Genomic DNA, 18,893 nt, shown 5'->3' on the forward strand with positions numbered 1-18,893 from the left:
AGTCAGTAATTTTTATTCCTGTGATCACGACATACGGTCGAAAAGCATTGTCAGCTTCAGGAAGGAAAATCGTTTTGCATTTTTTTCATTAAATAAATTTTTTACTTAATTTTTAATTGCATTAAATTGAATTTTAATTGTGTTCAATTGAATTTTAATTGTTCAACTGATTTTTAATTATTGTTAATTATTTCTTACTGTAATGTAAGATTTTCTAATTGTTTTCGTTTTAATTTCTGGAGAGTATCATACGGAAGTGTTCTGCATATCACTTCTCTTATTTTTTTTACAAATCCAGTCAAGTGTTGTAGGTCCCATCTTGCAGCTATTTTAAACATGTGTAGATGCTCACAAATGATTATTTCAATGTTATCAATGAATGTACGTATTTCTCTAATAGTAAAGAGTTTATGTCAGTAACTTGTGATTAATTTTCCTATAGCAGCAACTGTTCAGTATTGAGAGCATCGCATACTTTTCTTCCATGCCTTGGTTTGTCTTCAATAGATTTTGCCTTTTTAAATTCATTTTACCTATCTGTTTTAATGTGATGTAATGAGGTATAATTTTGCATAAGCAAAAATCATTTGCTTATGAATTTTCTTTGGACTGTTTCCTTCCAAACACAAATAAGTATTCCTATTAGTAGTGACAAATGATGTAAGAAGCAAGCTTATACAGCATCAACAAACAAAAAAAACCTTCACACATTACTGTTCCATCCCCTCCAATAGTTTGTCTAGTTATTCCTTAAATTCCTTCAAATTATCCACTTCTACAACTGATGGAAGTTTGTTCCAACAATCAACTACCCACTGGCTGAATGGAAAGTTTCAGTACAATTCAGAAACTTTCACAAATCTATTATTCTTCCTCAGTTTGAATTTATATTCCCTTGTGCGTAGTCTGAGCAAGAGGAAAAATGCTATCAGCATTGAGCTTGCTCAGCCATTCAAAGCCTCAATCAGATTGCCTTGCAAATGCCTAGTCTCCAGATGCTTAAATTTGCAGAACTGAAGGCTTTCTGGGTAAGAGCATCCTTTTGTTCCCCTCACCAATCTTGTTGCCTTTCTCTGTACTCATTTCACAGCTCTACATCCTTCCTAAAATGAGGCCTTCAGACCTATGTGCAGCATTCAATATATTGCATAACCATTGCCTTATACAATGAGGTACTCACCTCCTTATCCCTACTGGCAAAATTCCTGTACATCATTGATAAAACCCCACGAGCTTTCTAGCAGCTTGTTTGCACTGCTCAGAGAACTTTATATCTGACTGCACAATTATCCCCAGGTCTTTTTCATTTTACACTACCAACCACGAGTGTAGTACCAAGCAATATCAAGGATTACTGTCACCCAGTAGCGACTGCGGCACTGCTTAACACGAGTCAAGGAAATAGATGAAAATTATGAATTTCGTACTTTTCATTCATTCAATTTTCATATTTGCAGTTCATAAGAATTGCATTGGTAGTACCGTAGACCCTACTTGTGCCGTCTCTCATTGATGGCTTATTGTAGACTAATCTAGAGGCTCAAGTCATCATATCTAAAAACAAGTAATGTTAAGTATTTCAAGTTAACACTTACTAAATTTTTTTTGCTTGTATGTCAGTTACAAATTACTGTTTTCATCTAATCTTTCACCTTCTGTATAAAAAATAATATTTATACATCTATTAATGACTTATTTATGTAAAGATGAAATACTTCACTTCAACTCATGCCAATGTCGCTTGGCTTGGTAAGAATTTTAATTTAAAATACTAGCAATGGGTAGTATTGTGCTTCCTGTTTATCTTTTAGTTTGTTGTTTTGCGTGCTGGTTTGCTGCATATACAGTGCTGTGATTGTTAAGAATTATTATATGTATTATTTTTTATTATTATTTTGAAGTCATATCCAAGATGGATGATTTAGTGTTATCATTGAAAGAAAAACCATTTGGAAGGCAAAATATCGCTGAGCAGAGAGAAATTATTAAGACAGGCCGTCCCAAGCCATTAATTAAGACAAAAGTAGGCAATCGTTCATTTCAGCATAAATGGTACAAACAAATAGATTGGTTATGTGGAAGCCTCTCGAGTGAAAAATTGTACTGCTGGCCATGTCTACTATTCCAGCCCAAGTCAAATCAATCCTAGACAGATATTGGTTATTCTAGTTTCAGAAATATTTTAAGTGACAGCAATTATCAAGCAAAATCTTCAAGTCATTTGAATAATTATAAGTATTTGAAACGTTTGGTCAGTTAAACATTACATGTGCCATTAGTAGCGCTGCAAAACTCCAAAGAGAAAATTATAATAGACAAGTTCAAGAAAATAAACAATATAGACAAGCAAGAACTGCCACTACACAGACATAATGAAGGAGAAGATAGCCTAAATAAAAGTAATTATAGTGAACTCTTAAATTGTTTTGCGGGAATGGACAGTGTTTTTGCATCATGGCTTTCAACGAAGGAAGGGTCTAAACAATTTTCGGGAGTTTCTAGTACAATTCAGAATTAATGATAATTGCCGTCAATAAGGTTATCGGCAGTGTCATTTGAAATGAAATTGAAAATGCCCAGTTTATTTCAGTGCAAGCAGTTGAAGATGAAATGATGGATTGTGCAATGCATGCCCAACTATCTATAATAATTAGATATGTTTCAGGGTATCAAATACATGAAAGATTTGGGGATTTTATGATGTCAGTGTAGATAAAAGTGTTGCAAGACTTACTGAAATGATAGGAAGCATGTTAGAAACCTTTAGCAATGCAAAGAACAAGCTGGTCAGTCAAACATATGATGGGTCAGCAGTGATGGCTGGTGAACATAACAGGGTTTAAATTTAAATTGAATTTAGTTTCAAGTAAACTGTCAGAGAAAGTTAATGGAGTAAAAGTTTTCTTTTCACAACTTTGAGTTTTAAGTAAATTTTCTTCATCAAGTACTAAACGAAAAGCCGTGCTGAGAGTTCAATGTTAACATACCATCACTGTCCGAGACAAAGTGGTGTTATAGAACTAGAACAGTGTCATCAATTAAAAGACAACGTGAAGCTCTAATGAACGTATTCCAGAGTATTTTGGATAACAGTACAAGATGAGATGAAGACACTTTAAATGAAGCAGATAATCTGCTTATAAAATTAAATGATTTCAGTTTCATGTTTTTCATCAATTGCTTTGAAAATATACTATCCCAAGTAGAAAAACTATTTGATCTTTTGCAATGTAAACAACTTGACATGAAATTTGCCCTACAGAAGATAAATGACTTTATTGAATTCATTGAGTGTAGTCGCACTGAAGAATCATATCGCAATATTTTTGAAGAAACCATGAAAGATGTAGAACAGTCAAACGATACAAATTCTCCACCTAGAAGAAGGCCAATCAATTACAAAACCATGTATTTTGAATTGACTGAAAATATATTGCTGTCATTGAGAGAAAGATTTGCTTGCATTCAAGATTTTGTGTTTTTTGAGCTGATTGATGTGAACATGTTTCAAGAATTTTCTGAACATTTTCCAATGCATCATGTTAATGCTCTCCAAAACAAATATCCCAATATAATAGATTACAAGTCCTTAATCAATGAACTGAAAAATGTTTATTGTGACAGCAATTTTAGAAAATGCAAATCAGCCAATGCTCTTTTAGAACTATTTCATGAAATAGGATTACTTAATGCAAATAGAATTTGCATTAAAAATCAAGACGATTAGAGTTTATGTTCAAATAGGCGAGTTAAATTATTTCTTATTTAATCCATAATTATTTATTTATTGGCTGAATCCAGAGAACGGTACCCTTTGCAAAATGGTGGTGAGAAGTGGGGGAAGGCAACAATTGACAGGCTGTGACTCTGCCTACTCATGCATTCCCCCTCCGCTTCAGGCGGATGTCACGTGCCAACAACGCAGTCAAAATCTGAATTGAGCACAAGTAGACTTGAGAAGTTAAAGTCGCCACTGCTGACACCTATGTGCAGTACCTTTAATCTATCAGTGTTAAACTTCAATTGCTATTTCTCAGCCCATCTGCCTAATTTTTCTAGATTTTTGTTATAGTTGCATACCTTGATTACTGTCATATGGTTAATATTACTGAAAAAAGAATTATCATTATTCTTTTACTCAGAGAAAAAAATAATTTTCATACTGTGAATTAAAAAATTCTGTTTTGCATATGCTGTATACATTCAATGGTATAACAATAGAAATATGACTATATTCATAGTTTAAATGTCACTACCCTATTTATATATTCCAGTTGCAAAATTTTTTGAATGTCCCTCATATCTTTGTAATAATCAGTTATGCTTTTTCTGTCATGCTTAAAACTTCTTAATCACCCTTTATATGTATGTCTCGTGATGAATTTTTAATGTATATCACTTAGAAAAAACTGAATTACCAATAATGTGCATTAACATAGATGTTTAACAGATGTGCTATTTATCAATTATAACAGGAATTGATTTAAAATTAGATTCATATCATATTCTCTTATATAACCTTTAAATGTTTTACAGAGGCAAAAGCAGGTTTACCTCTTCCTCATAGAAGACGTGGTCCTAATCCTTTTAGTACAATTTTGAAAAGTGATTGATAATGCATTCAGGCAGTCTATTCACTATTTTGGATCAGTGCCTAAAGTGACCTTGTGCCATGACAACTGGATCTCATGATACTGTATATGCAAGGATCAAAATGGATGTGTGTGTATGTGATACAACACTTGTGAATGCAACAAACAATGTTTTTGTGATTTTTATTGTGTGATTTTTATGTGACATGAAGGTGCTCTTATTTTTTCAAAACCAGTGTAAATAACTGCTTTGCATCAAGTGCCAAAACTTGACAATGTATTTTTAATGGCATCTCAATGGATAGTGCATCTTTGGTTAAGAGATGTCCTACTCAACACTAGTCTTCCAGTGGTGTGGGCACTACAACATTATTCTAGCAAATTTCACACTCAGTCTGTCAAAATGAGGCTTATGGTATGGACTGCTCTATAAGGACCACATCAAGCAAACTTTTTCACTGCGTTCCTCTATTATTTATTTTTATAGGTTACCAGGGATTTGCAAATAAGTTTTCAGGCAAAATTTAAACATTTGTTTTTGAGTTTAATCATACTACATATTTCTTATCTCCTAGTTATAAAATGAAAAATCAGTGGGATATGAAGGAAAAACAAAAATAATGGAAAAATTTCGCCAGATATCTTATATAATTTCCAATAAGTATTTTTTTTGTAGGACCAAATTAACAAAACTCAAAAAAAGTATACTCAGTATGATAAAAACTTTTGATGCAATGCTTTAAAAGATATGTTATCATTGTTGTATTATCTAGTTTTTAAAAATTTTGGGCAACTCAACATAAATAATGCTAACTTGTTCAATATATCACTACTTTTATCACAATTTTTATTTAGACTAAGTTGTGATATAAAATTATTTTCCTACTTACAGATGCATCACAAGTTTGAATCATATGAGTATTAATTTTTCTTTGTGTGTGTGTGTGTGTGATCAGTAAAGAAAATGCAGAAGACTGTCAAATTGCTAAAAACAAATTTATAATAGGTTTGTGCTAAGCTATAGATTCCTAACCAGAAATATCAAGTTGTCATATAACTTAATTATAGATTGGCAATTTCAAATTAATTAAGAAAGATAAATGAATAAAAGCTTATTTTGAACACACAAATAGAATAATAATAGGTTAACTAAGAGAATGGTAATTAGGTGCCAATCATATTCCATTCCTACCTTTGTTCTATTATCCTTATTTTCCAAAAAAATTTCAAGCTGATATATTTAGCTAACCTTCTGTTGTTTTATTTATTTCATTTCTACTCTTCTTTTATGATAGCTGATCTCCAGCTGAGTTATTTGGCTAGCCTTTATTATTATTATTTACAAGATGTTTATTAAAGAAACGTGGTCACTTCAGGTTGAATAACTCAAGAATGTTTAGGTTTCTAAAATTTCTTGTGCAGATTAGTGGAAATGTGCACTCCTGGGAACTGGAGAGTTTTCAGGTTTTGCAAACAGGGAAGCTTTTGTTATTCTATATTGTCATTGCATTTATCACTGTGTGCTCAAGGTATTTCTTTTTATCATTCAGAAGGCATTGCATTCGGCAGGTGACAGATATTGCAACAGTAACAAGGATTTCATCTAGTATGTTTTTAATTTTTAACCACTTGTAAAATTTTGAAAATATTAATTACATAGTGAATGAGCATAGGAAGCTTGGTGAAGTAGAATGTACATTAAACACTTTTTCTTCATGCTCATATACTCTTTTATGTGGTATTAAACCCAAGTGCCCATAACTATCAAAGTGAAAAAAACTAAATTTTTTTAAAAGTAGGGTTTAATAAGTTTAATTCTCATATCAACAATGTGTGCCATTCAACTGAAATTAGGAAACATGCTGCTTAAGGATGCTATGGCAAGTTTCCAATAGTTATATGTAATTATTTGCATTTGCTGAAACTATTCAAGCCAGCCCTGTAGTGAGCAGGCTTGAATAGTATATGTGATCACAGATTATGAAAAGGACTTTTTTTTTTTATCCAATAAATTAATCCTGGAACCTAAGTTTTGCAGGTGGTGCCTAGACCTGAAACAAATTTGTTGACCTCTACGGTCAATCTGTTAAGATATTTTACCCTGAAGTGGCTAAATTTTCTTATAATCACTTATAAAAAAATAAAATCATTATTGCAACCTGGTTAAAATATTTATTACCAAAATCTTATAGAAATATTTACTGAAACGATATGTTTCAATATATATATACACACCGGATGATGAGTAAAGTCACAATTCTCTGCAAATCCATTATGCTACAGATGTATATGAGTGTTTGTAGGAAAAGCTTATAAGCTATTTGATATGCTATATTGCAGTGCCCCTATTGATGTAGCTTGGAAAATTACTTTGTAACTATAACAGATAGAACAAAAATGTGAATTGCAAAGTTGGAAAACATCAACAATTTAGTAGAAATCTGTAATAATCTGCTTAATGCAATACACATCAATAACTTATTGATATATTGCATTAGGACCATTGAAAAATGACAAGAAATTCATGACAAATTCAAAGGATAAAGAGGAGAGGCAACTGTGGCATGTTTGAAGAGAATACCTGCACTACTCCTGGTGGCATGTCTAAATACTAAGGCCACATTTCAAAACCACATACATGCAAAATACCTCTACTATATGCATAGAATAACATTCATTGTAACAATAAGAAAATACTATATGGTATTATCTTATTGTGTCAATGATAAACAGTCAAATAAAAGGTATACATAACTGATAGTACCGTTATTGGTTTTATGACAAATCAGCATCTTGGATCATATGAACTTAAAATGCTGTATTACATCTGTACATGTTCATGGGGTAAATTTTCACATTGTGCTTGCTGAAAAATATGGAATAACACACAGGGAATCCTACTCCTTTCATTTGAGATTGTAGTTAGCTAATCATGAGGCCTTTAAGAATTTTTCCAATCTTTGATGGAATCTCAACTTTGATCCTCCCAAATGAGTGACAAGTGGAACAACCACTATGCTGCCATTGGAGTTATACATAAGTGGTCCTACAGAACAACTCAAAATGACTGTCTGCCCCAGTATAGGCTTTGTGGCTCACAGAATGGTATCATGGTGGACAGCATAGACTAAGATAGAAATGGTGCCATGGGAGATGCATATCCATTCCTCAGTTTTTCTGATATAGCTGAAATGTTGCATACACAATGGACTTCATGTGAGTTTATAAGCACTGTACAGCAATGAGAAGTGCTTTAAATAAAAAAAAACAAAACAACTTTAAAAACTTTGAACATAAATGTTTTAAATATTAATTTGTTTTAATTTTGCTTGGTTGCCCAATATTAGAGTGAAATTATTTCAAAAATCAAATCAGAATATTTTTAAAAAATCGCAAAAGAAATAAATCAATCATAAAAAACTTCCTATTTCTTTTTTGATATGTTGTCTTTTACATCTATTTATGTATCACTTGATTCAATTTCATCAACTTATTGATCTAAATTACAGAGACAGAGAATTTCAGCTTTCGCAAGCCAAAACTGGACAACAGTGGCGCTAAGTGTGATCTGCTCCTCTGATTTTGAAATCTATTTTTGTGCTGCTATCTATTATGATTTGGGGTTTTTTTTTTTTTTTAGGAGCATTAGCAACTAAGGCCATATTGCTCTGGGGGTATATGCGGTGGTCATTCCCTGACCTTTCCACATCTTCCGTATTTGATGGTCTATCTATTATGAACTGTCTGCTATTACTTAGAAACACAGATAAGAGATGGCAGCATTTAGAGCAAGATTTGTAACAACATTGTAAAATGTATATTCATGTTTGTAAGCCTCGTAGGCCATACATGTAAACGTATGTATTCCAGAAAAGGTTAAGTAAAAAAAAGTCCAAGCTTCAAGTTCAGTGATCATCGCATAGAACCAGCAGTTCTGATCCACTACTTCTGAAGGTGATTCATGCCATAAATGCATTCATAGTTATTGCCAATTTCTGCTAAACCAGTGATGCTCTCCAGCTTTGTAACTAACATTTTGTTTTGCACTATCTATCATACAGAGTTAAACTTTCAAGATATGCCACTAGAAGTTCACCCAGTCTAGTTTACTGAATGGCTCACAGGCCTTTTATATATATGATTCTGCACCATCGTGGGCTTTGGAGTTTCCTTCTGGATAGGAACTTTACTTATCACCCTCTGTGTGCATTGGAAATGCACCTAGAAATTAAAATGAAGAATTCATATTGTTGCAAACATATAAATTAGAGCTGTCATTTGTCATAATAACTACTGCTATACAGCCTGTTTAATACATTTTACTATAACAGAAATCGCTATATATAAAATAATAGATTTCAAAGTCGAAAATAATAAAATTCATTGCCATTACATATGAATTTTAAAAATGAAAAATAAAATCTTTAAGTTAGAGCACTTAAGCTTCATGTTTACAAAATGCTCTTAAACCAAGTTGTACTAGTATTAATATTAATGAGGCCAAAAAAACTTAAGTCTAGGTCTCTACCTTAACTAACTTGGGAAGCAACTTATTCCAGTGACCAACAGCATACTATCTGAGGGTGAACTTCACGTCTAATGTTCTGTTTGTTCCCAAAATTTTATATTTTAAGTACTCTTGTTTGCTACTCACCTGCAACCATGAATATGCCTTCCTCATTCATTTTGTTTATTCCTTTAGTGTATCTTAAGGCTGGCGACTGTAATCAGAATATATATTCATAAAACTATTACATATCTACATTATACATGAAATGTTTTTGAAGTTGTATTACAAAAACTATAAAATATTATTGGCTGATTGAGAAAATGTCATCTAATTTCATCTCAACTTTGAGATTCCTGAACTAAATGATTATAATTGCAAATGGAATGCTGAATTTGTGGTGGTTAAGTGAAAGTTTCTTGTAGAAAAAAATGTAAAATTCATTTATTGGCTAAGAAATTAAGAGTAAATTGATTATTTGTTGCCACATTAATAGATAAGCAACAGTCGTGTTTGCAAAACCTAATTACATGCTTTAAAATATGTTCCAGAGGTCGAAACTGAGCATGATGGGTTTTCATTTAAATAAACAGGGTTGTCAGAGTTGTGTAACCCATAATAAGATCAGAAAATTAAATGGTTTTTGTTAACATTTAATTTTCTGCATTATTTTTATGGTAATTACAACAAATGATGAATGTTATCCAGCAGTATCATTACTGAGCAGCTGATAGTTGACCAGATTAATTCTTATTTCCAGTGTCTCATAATAATAGCCAACAAAGTGGCATACTATTGATTTATTTAAATGTATCTAGATGAATTCTGCATAAGAATGATGTGTTAACAGTGGCCAAGCATTGCGCATGTAAATAACTCATCTTTACTGTAAAACTGTTTAAACACAACTGATACAATGAAGGAGGTTTGGGTCATATGCACAACACTGTGTGTTAAAATATGGCAATCATATATGCATTTTCTCAAATAAATATTTTAATTTTCTGGGAGAAAGGCCAGTCAAGAAATGTGGAATGCACAATTTTACAACTGCTTTGTTTAATATTGAACGGGCCATCTATAATATTTACTTGTAATTAATAGATGGCAGAGCTACACCAGCTCAATAATATTTACTTGATAATAAACAATTACAACAACAGCAAGCTTTTATATTTTACTAATATAACTATCAAAAAAAATGACATTTAAGTTTATCAACTTTTATACTTTTGGCTTACAGTATTCTGCTTTAAGTCAAAAAAACTATAATAAATTCAAGTATACTATATTTGCAGTGATTTATGCAAATACGATGAAGTACAGCCACTCCCCGATTAACGTAAGTTGGAATTTCCCCCATGCTCGTCAGCACTCACAACTGTGCTCGCTGAATTGATTGAATCAAAAAAGAAATGTTCGACGAACATGTAAATAGAATTATTTATTGTATTTATTCAATTTTTTATCTCATGCGCAGAAAAAATTATAAAAACGTGCAATTTAAAAAAATTCAAAATTATAAAATTACAAAAAAAGAGAGGAAACAGGCATAAGGTCGGTAAGTTTTACCTATCAAGTATCATTGCCAGAACCAAAGCCTTCAGCTGATAAGTACGCCACTGCGGAGGTTGTGGGCTGTGGAGATTTAGAAGGGGGTCGGCCGCTCAACCTTACGAAAGAACATATTAATGGATGACTGGGCGGTGGCTTTTTTCTTTTCATCGTAGATTTCTTTGACGCAAGCAAGCATATCATTCACTCCCTCTCTATTAACTTTTAAGAATTGTTCGCTGTCAGGATCCATCTTCTCAAACCTCACCATTGCTGATGCAATTTCACAAAATGCCATTGCCATCTCTCTCTGTCTGGTGATGAAGCATTTCAGCTCCTCATTTGGTTCATCTTGAGCTTCGTCAGCATTTTCTTCTTTCACTATCACTGCCTGAAAGTCAATAAGTTCTTCATTAGATAATTTCTTCTCTTCTTCCTCTATTAACTCCTCCATGTCTTTGGCATCAACCTCCAACTGAAGAAGCTCTGCAACCTTTATAATCTTATCTGTAACCTCTTCATATGATTCGTCTTTTTCGAAGCCTTTTATGTGCCAGGGGCATATTTTCTTCCATGCGCCATTTAAACAAATTTTAGTAATTTCCACCCAGGCCTTATTAACGTTTAAGATGGCTTGGTAAATATTGTAAGATTTCCAAAAGTCTCTTAACGTAAAATTTAGATCATCGTCTACTGCAGACAATGCCAGAGCAAATGTTGTGCATAAATAATATGCTTTTAAATTCGAAATAACACCCTGATCCATAGGTTGGATGAGTGAAGTTATGTTTGGCAGTAGAAATATAACTCGTTCGAATTGAAATCATCTAGATACGTAGTATGTCCAAGAGCATTATCTAACGGAAGCAAAATCTTGAAAGGCACATCTTTGTCTTTACAATATTTTTCAACCTCGGGAATTGGGAATGAAGCAGCATTTAAACCAATACTCAAAGAGAGATATTGTTGTTCATGCTCTCTGGTTCGATCAGAAATGCACGGGCAGGGTGGCTTTATTGATGCCCTTAAATGCGAGGATTTCCAGAATGGTACACAAGCAGTGGTTTTGTAATCTCCTACTTCATTAGCCCCAAGCAAGAGCGTGGCCTTATCTTTTGAAGCCTTGAAACCTGGCATTGTCTTTTCCTCTTTGACAATATATGTTCGATCCAGCATTTTTTTCCAATACAGAGCAGTCTCGTCAACGTTAAAAATTTGTTGCGTTGAATAGCCACCTTCATCAATAACTTTTTCCAATACATCACAAAATTTCTCTGCAGCTGCAGAATTGGCACTGGCAACTTCACCACATACTTTAAACCAGCACAATGCTTGAACCTATTAAACCACCTGTTGCTTGCCACGAACTTGGCTTGGGGTTCGCTGTACTTATCCTTAATATCTTCATAAATACTTGTTGCTTTTGCTTGAATGGTCATTAGACTCTGGGCACTCGCTTCTGAATCTGATTTCCATCCGTATTATTAATAGCCGTTCCATCTTCGATATAGCAACCCGAATGCTGCTTTGTGAATACTGATGATCTTAAGTGCGTTGATCCTTTGATATGTTCTTTTATACGCGCACTGTCCCTTAAAATGGTATTCACTGTTGAAGCAGCGAGACCTAATTCCCTTGCAATAGATGACAAACTTTGTCCTGTTTCATACCTTAATCATTTTCATCTTCATTTCTAAATCAATTTTGTTTCATTTCCTGGCACTACCAGCACTTGCACTTTCCACTGGTCCCTTTCCTTTCACCATTGTAATACGTAAATAGGAATGAGGAGAAGTTTCTGAAAATCTGTTTTTTATATGATTGAAGATTTCAGTGATATATTTCATCACAATACTGTAACGTAAAAACCCACACAATTTCAGTTATCGGGATTATCGCAAATGCAATAAGATCAAGTTTACTACCAGTTTATAATAGATTGTGCTAACAGAAAAGTCCAATAAACCGGAAAGTGCAAATTGTTTTTTGGCAGTGACCTCCAGAAACGTGCTTTAGAAAAATATCACACAAAGGCATTCAAAATTGATTCTTATAATGGAACATATGATAACAATGAAAGTGTAGTGCAATTTCCATTATAAATATGACCTTTTAGAGAGATAAATAGCTTAGTAACATAGCAAAATTTTCAACTTCCAAGGACTTGGAACAAATTAACAAAAAAAAAAAAAAAACCACTTATTGGGTTCACATTACAATATTTTCACAATACCTCCATTTATCCCTACAAAATATGTTTCCACATTTTTTTCAGTTTGCACCAGCCAACAAAACTTATGTAAAGTTGAGTATTACGTAAGCCAGGGAGTTCCTGTATTTAAATGATTTTGTATGGCTGAAACTGTTTTGTAAGGCTGAGTTTTGGCTGTAATTTACATGTTGCACACAACAAAATATATAATCCCAATTGTTGAGCATTGTAAACCCATTCAGGAACATTTGTAGAATTTTTTTTCCTATGTAATTTTTGTTTAGCCTATCACAAGATCTTACTAAGACTATCCCTCTATGTTTTCTCCAACTTTTAGAAGCTTATAACACAGCCGTGTTTCTAAATTTTTTTGGCCAATACTATACACACTGTAAAAATAAAATATGTTCATGATGGCCTAGTTATTTTATGTTTTTTTTGTAAAGTTTTTCATAATATAATCCACCCTATTAGAAGTTCATAACATGGTCCAAAAGCATGTGTTTCTATCTCTTTACTGAATGCCTTTCCAGGTATTTCTCTATCCACTTAAACATGTTGGAGAAAGCCTTCCCTTTTGTGGATAGCCTAATCACCTGAAACCTAAACCACTTGCAGGCACACAACCTCATGAGGGTCACATGTTGAACCTATTTAACAGAGTTTTCAAAAATATTTTAAGGGAGAAACCAACGAAATTATTATTTTTTTTTTTAAAAAGAAAGAGGTTATTACAGCTCAGTGGTTGAAAGGTGTGCAAAGGCTAAAACATTAATTATGCAATTGTTAACAGCAAGTTAAATTATGCAACCATAGTTTGATATTTTGCATTCTGCATATATTTACTGAGGTTATATTATGCATATATCTGAGAAAAGCTTAAGAATTTTACTAGTTCTATTACTCTGATAATTTTTTAATCATTATAAAGAATTTAAAAAAATGATATTTGTCAGTTCTTATCCATTGTATTATATTCTCATTTGTTTTTTTTTTCCAAATTTTCCCCTTTCCTCAAGCAAAAAAAATTTAACCACGTCTTTGTTGGTTTTCTTGTTTATTAGGGTTTTTTTCCATTAGCTCATTTTTTATCACATACAAGCCTTGTGACCGCTCTAATTTTAGCCAACTCTCTCTCTCTCTCTCATCACATGGAACTAGCAAGTGTGCGCCTCCGTAGCCAGGTGGGAAGGAGCAGCAGTGCGAAGCACACGCTTCTTGATTAGACCGGGGCTTGAGCCCGTCACCACCAAATACGGAGGATGCGGGAAGGTCAGGGAATGACCACTGCATATCCCGGAGCAATATGGCCTTAGTTGCTAATGCTCCTAAAAACCAAATAACAAACAACAATCCAGCAAGTGTATGGTTTTCATCTGTTACAATGAAACCACTTAACTGGGAAAATAAAGGAAACTTCTGAATAGCTTTAGAAAGTGATAAACTCTATATCTATTTAAACTATAAGCATGTCAGTTTAAAAAATAAACTATTCATAATATTAATAACAAAAAATGTTCATTATACTGTATGACTGCTGAAAGGCGTGCTAGGAATGCAAGTTTAATAATATGAGAAGAGGACACTCTAATAATAAAAACTGTCTCAGTGTTTAATAATAAAAACTTTTAGTATAAATACATAAAATCACATGATCCCTCTTTGTGGGTCTTCATCAAAGCTGGAGGAAAGTTATATTAAAAAAAAATAATTTTTTTACACTGATATGCATTCAAAAGTAAAAAAAAGAAAGGAAATACATATAAGATGGCTTACTATCCTGTATTATTGCATTTTCTTTTATTACTTTTGGCTGTTTTTTCATTAAAAGTAAAATTTATTAATATTAACTCCCTCCTTTCACAGTCTCTGAGGAAAAACTACAAAGAGAATTTAATATATTTATATTAAACATTTTTATCCTTAAGAATAAAAAAAATAAAAAATCTTTAATACATGAGTGATGTGAATAGTGATGAGTTCTCTTCTTAAAAAGTTACTGCCACCAGGAATATAATATTTTAGTTTTACGGTGCTTAGATTTTTATTGACCATGAAATAAATTTTTTTCAATCTAAATTATTCATATATTCTTGTGTTATAATCATTTTAAAATGGAGGTACAAATTACCACATTACCACTTATACTACATAATTTCACACTGCCCAAAACAAATTAAAGCAGTTCCATCAGGGCTATATCAAGGACTCTACATGCAAACTGTGAAAGTGTGATCAAAAAAGTTTTTAGAATTATTGTTAAAAAAGAAGGAACATTAGTAAACCAAATGAATTACTTTTAACTATACAGTAAACTCTCGATTTAATGGACCCCAATATAACAGATTTCGGATTTAACGGACCGGACAAATAATAATACAGTAATGTACATATTAATCTTGACCATATTATTTTTTTTAGGTTATACAAAACCTCACTGTTATTATTAATTAAAAATTAATAACAATTACCTATTTACATTATTGTTTTGATAATTACCTGCTTTTATTTTTATAATCAAATTCAGGAAACTGTTTTTTATTCTTTCTGAAAACGTGTACAAATAGCTGTTTTCGCAGATTACAGATAAGAGCAGGCTGTGACTTGCAAGCTGAATGTGACTCGGACACTAAACTGCAGGTCTACTGACTCGCTTTGTTTTGGTCAACCTATCGTGTGGTCAGGTTGTATACAGAATGTTTGTGATTTCTGAATTGTGACTTTATTTATTAAATAATTTTGCAATCCTGACAATTTAAAATGGCATCAAGCAATAGAGTAGTTAAAAGAGAGCTTGTGAAATTAGAGATTAGAGCTAATTGAGAAATTAAAACACGGCATCCCAAATGTACAGTACAGTTTATTGTATTAAAGGGTTTTTTTTTTTTTTTTTCCACATTAAGAACAATAAAAAATGCCCCCCCCCCCCAGGTTACATTTGATTTAACGGACTTTCGGCATTAATAGACACCCCTTCTCCCCTATTAGTCTGTTAAATCGAGGGTTTACTGTAATTTATTGTGCTAAAAATTACAGTGCAGAAATTGCATTAGTTTACATTCATGTACACCCTTACTAGAGGATAAAAAAAAACAGTACTTAAGTTTGGCACTGTTTCTATATTCCTTGTGGAACCTTGCCATTAGACCTGAACAAAGGGAAAAAAAAAACCACTGCATAAATACAACTGCAAAGAACAGGAAGGAACTAATCTCTTTATGTTCTTCTCAGCTGTTATCATGAATAAATTAGCTGAACTTCACGATCATGCACAGTAACATGAAGGAACTAGTTTCCTCATATTCTTCATGGTCATATTTATATAGAGGATAAAAGTTGAGTCTTCTTCATTTAGGCCTTATGTCGATATTTCATAAGGAATCTGGAAACATTGTCAAATTGTTAAATAGGGTTTTGTCTAGCAGTTGGAGTATACATGAAAGCACAATAATGGAATTTATAATTTCTGTAACTTTTACCTAATTTTTGCATAATAACTTCTACTTTTCTTCTTTTTAAAAATAATTCTTGAAGAAATACTGCATAATGTTCTTTTCACAATATGTTTTTTAGAATTATTTTATTAGCTGAGTAGGTTACATTTAATGTACTGAAACTAGCACCTCAAACTGAACATTGTTAATCATTTAAGATGATATAACCATAAGATTTGATATTACTATAAAATTTTTAAAATGTGTACTTTGTATAGTTACGTAAAAAAAATATTTCTGCAGTAATTTTTATAAATTGTATAGATATATGGTTCAATCTCAAAATAATGCAGTCCGTACACTGTGATTTTGGATACACTGTAAAGTGAATCATATCCCTCGAAAAAAGAGAAATATGGTACAGTACACATAGTTGAATTTAGTTATATTATCAGTTTAAGTGACATCTCAGTCATGCTACTAACATTAAATAAGGTTTGTCCCAGTAAAGCCCACATTATTATTATTATTACAATGACATGCACTACATCATTAAAGTGCAAGTTGGTCTTTTGATTTTGTAATATAAGTTGTGTGTTGTTATTTCTGCAAATTTTTTAGCACTGACTACTTGGATGATCACAATGTTTCCTTTAGAGCCTTATATAACATGGTTATGAAAGAATATATGTCAATGAAATTTTTACAATGTTACTAAATCTTACATTCTATATAATGGTTTATGTAAAAAATGCAGACTAAAATTTGAGTTCTCTAATCTTGAAAGAACTACTATTCTTTTTATTTTTAACTGTTAATTTATTCCTTCCAAAATCAGAAGAAAACAAAATGTTGCAAGCACAATTCCAAAATAGCCATACCTTATATTATTGGGGTTGGAAATGCAGGAAGGACTTTTATAGCTCTGGAAAATCTGCATACTGTGTAACCTACAAAGGGTAAAACTGTCAAATGCTCATTTTTAAAATCATCTTTAGTGATGTACAGAATTGAGAAAAACAAAAAAAAAAAAAAAGTTAATATCAGATGTGGGTTTCATTTGGTTAGTTTGATAATGCATACAATTTCGAAGAACAGATACAGAACTGCCAACAGTAATACTAGTTAGCATACACATAACCACAAAAATCATAGGACCATGCAATTTAATCTTTCATAATTATTGTACTTATATAATGCAGGCAGGTTTAAGTTTATAACCTTTTAATATATCACAATATATTAAAATGCTATGAATCTCTCCGCTGACTGCAGTGTTATTTTGAGGTTGTACCATATCACTAATAAGTGTATTGTATAATTCAAATCTTTGAAATATGTAATTAATTTTTGTCATATCATTTTTATAACTCTATTAAAATATTATATTAGAACTTGTCCCTTACAGTGAATAAGACAAATCAACAAATTGCAAAGCTGTCAGATAGGGGTGGGGGAGTTTGTGTATTAGTAAAATTAAAAAATAATAAAAAAAAATTAATTTCTTAATCCAGGTTTCCATAATGGTTTCTTTTCACTAAAAGCAGAAATAATGGTAAAACATCTGTGCTAAACACCAAGTTTACTTTATTATAGTATTTCTCCAGTCATCTGCTTTGCTTCATAACACTGTTCAGTCATCACTATTAACCATCTGTTCTGAAGATAGCATTTATTTTTGTTTCTAAGTTGTCAAGAATATGAAAAATATCTCTTACATTTCTTTTGTAATTACATCGTGGAATAATGCTAACTTGAGTTTGAATTGCAAACAATTTGCACTACGTTAGTATATCACAAACCTTGGTGTTCAATAACAAATACTTTCTTTTAAATTACTGTATTGTTAAAAAAAAACACACACACATTTTTCATTCTAGTTTTCAGTACAGAAAAAGACAAAAGCAGAATGTAAATATTTTTAAAATAAAATTTCCTGTGTTTAACATGTTTCATCATTTCCACATCATGATTAATTACTGAATAAATGGCTGGTGGGGGGGGGAGAAACTGCTTTGAAGTACAGTCCCAAAGATACCGGTTCCTCCTCAGCCATTAGTCTCTAGTCTTAGCATGTGTACAAAAAGTACTAAAAACTTTTATTAAGATCAGAGATTTAAGTTCACTTCAAGTTTAATAAAAATAACAAAAAGATTTATTTCTTTTCAACTATATAACTACATATTTTAAAAAAAAATAAAAAATCCTAGGGTAAAATTATAAGAACCATCTCAATAAAATAATATAACAGTTTCTACTTAAATGTAGATCAGAAATTCCATAAATGTGGAAATATAAAATTAATTTTGAAAGAAGGAATAAAGTATTTTTTATTTTTAATAATACGTGTCAACTGTTCTGTTAGGCCTTACTTTACAATACTAGAAGAATGGCTATGGTAACATTCTCATTCAAAGATACATTACATTTTCAAATCTGCACAATACCACAAAAAAAAATAAATAAATAAAAAAAATTGTCCATTGTTAATAACTGAGTGCCTGCCCTATTTATTAAGATTGTTAATGCTCTACCTGCTGTATGGCTTGTCCCAGTATTTTTTCTTATTTAAAAGAATATTTTAATAGATTTGA

General features: G+C 31.9%; 2 protein-coding genes across 4 annotated transcripts in view; one reads left to right on the plus strand and one right to left on the minus strand.

Moving 5' to 3' along the window:
* LOC150084874 (SPARC-related modular calcium-binding protein 1-like) overlaps nucleotides 1–5,080 on the plus strand; it is a 250,366-nt gene extending 245,286 nt beyond the window's left edge. For all 3 annotated transcript variants that reach the window (XM_090375607.1, XM_090375609.1, XM_090375608.1), the window contains one exon: nucleotides 4,537–5,080. In XM_090375607.1, the coding sequence (XP_090231733.1) occupies nucleotides 4,537–4,613 (77 nt within the window). In that variant the 3' untranslated portion in view covers nucleotides 4,614–5,080. The remainder of the gene's footprint in view (nucleotides 1–4,536) is intronic.
* A 4,127-nt stretch (nucleotides 5,081–9,207) lies between these two features.
* The window catches only part of LOC150084875 (dnaJ homolog subfamily C member 4-like), a gene marked incomplete at its 5' end in the record, with an annotated part of 59,757 nt that continues 50,071 nt past the window's right edge, over nucleotides 9,208–18,893 (minus strand). Inside the window, 2 exons of the mRNA XM_090376374.1 lie at nucleotides 9,208–9,313; nucleotides 17,181–17,249. The remainder of the gene's footprint in view (nucleotides 9,314–17,180; nucleotides 17,250–18,893) is intronic.

Source organism: Mastigoproctus giganteus, chromosome 6 (assembly GCF_048544385.1).
Source record: "Mastigoproctus giganteus isolate SK-2022 chromosome 6, ASM4854438v1, whole genome shotgun sequence".
Classification (NCBI taxonomy): domain Eukaryota; kingdom Metazoa; phylum Arthropoda; class Arachnida; order Uropygi; family Thelyphonidae; genus Mastigoproctus; species Mastigoproctus giganteus.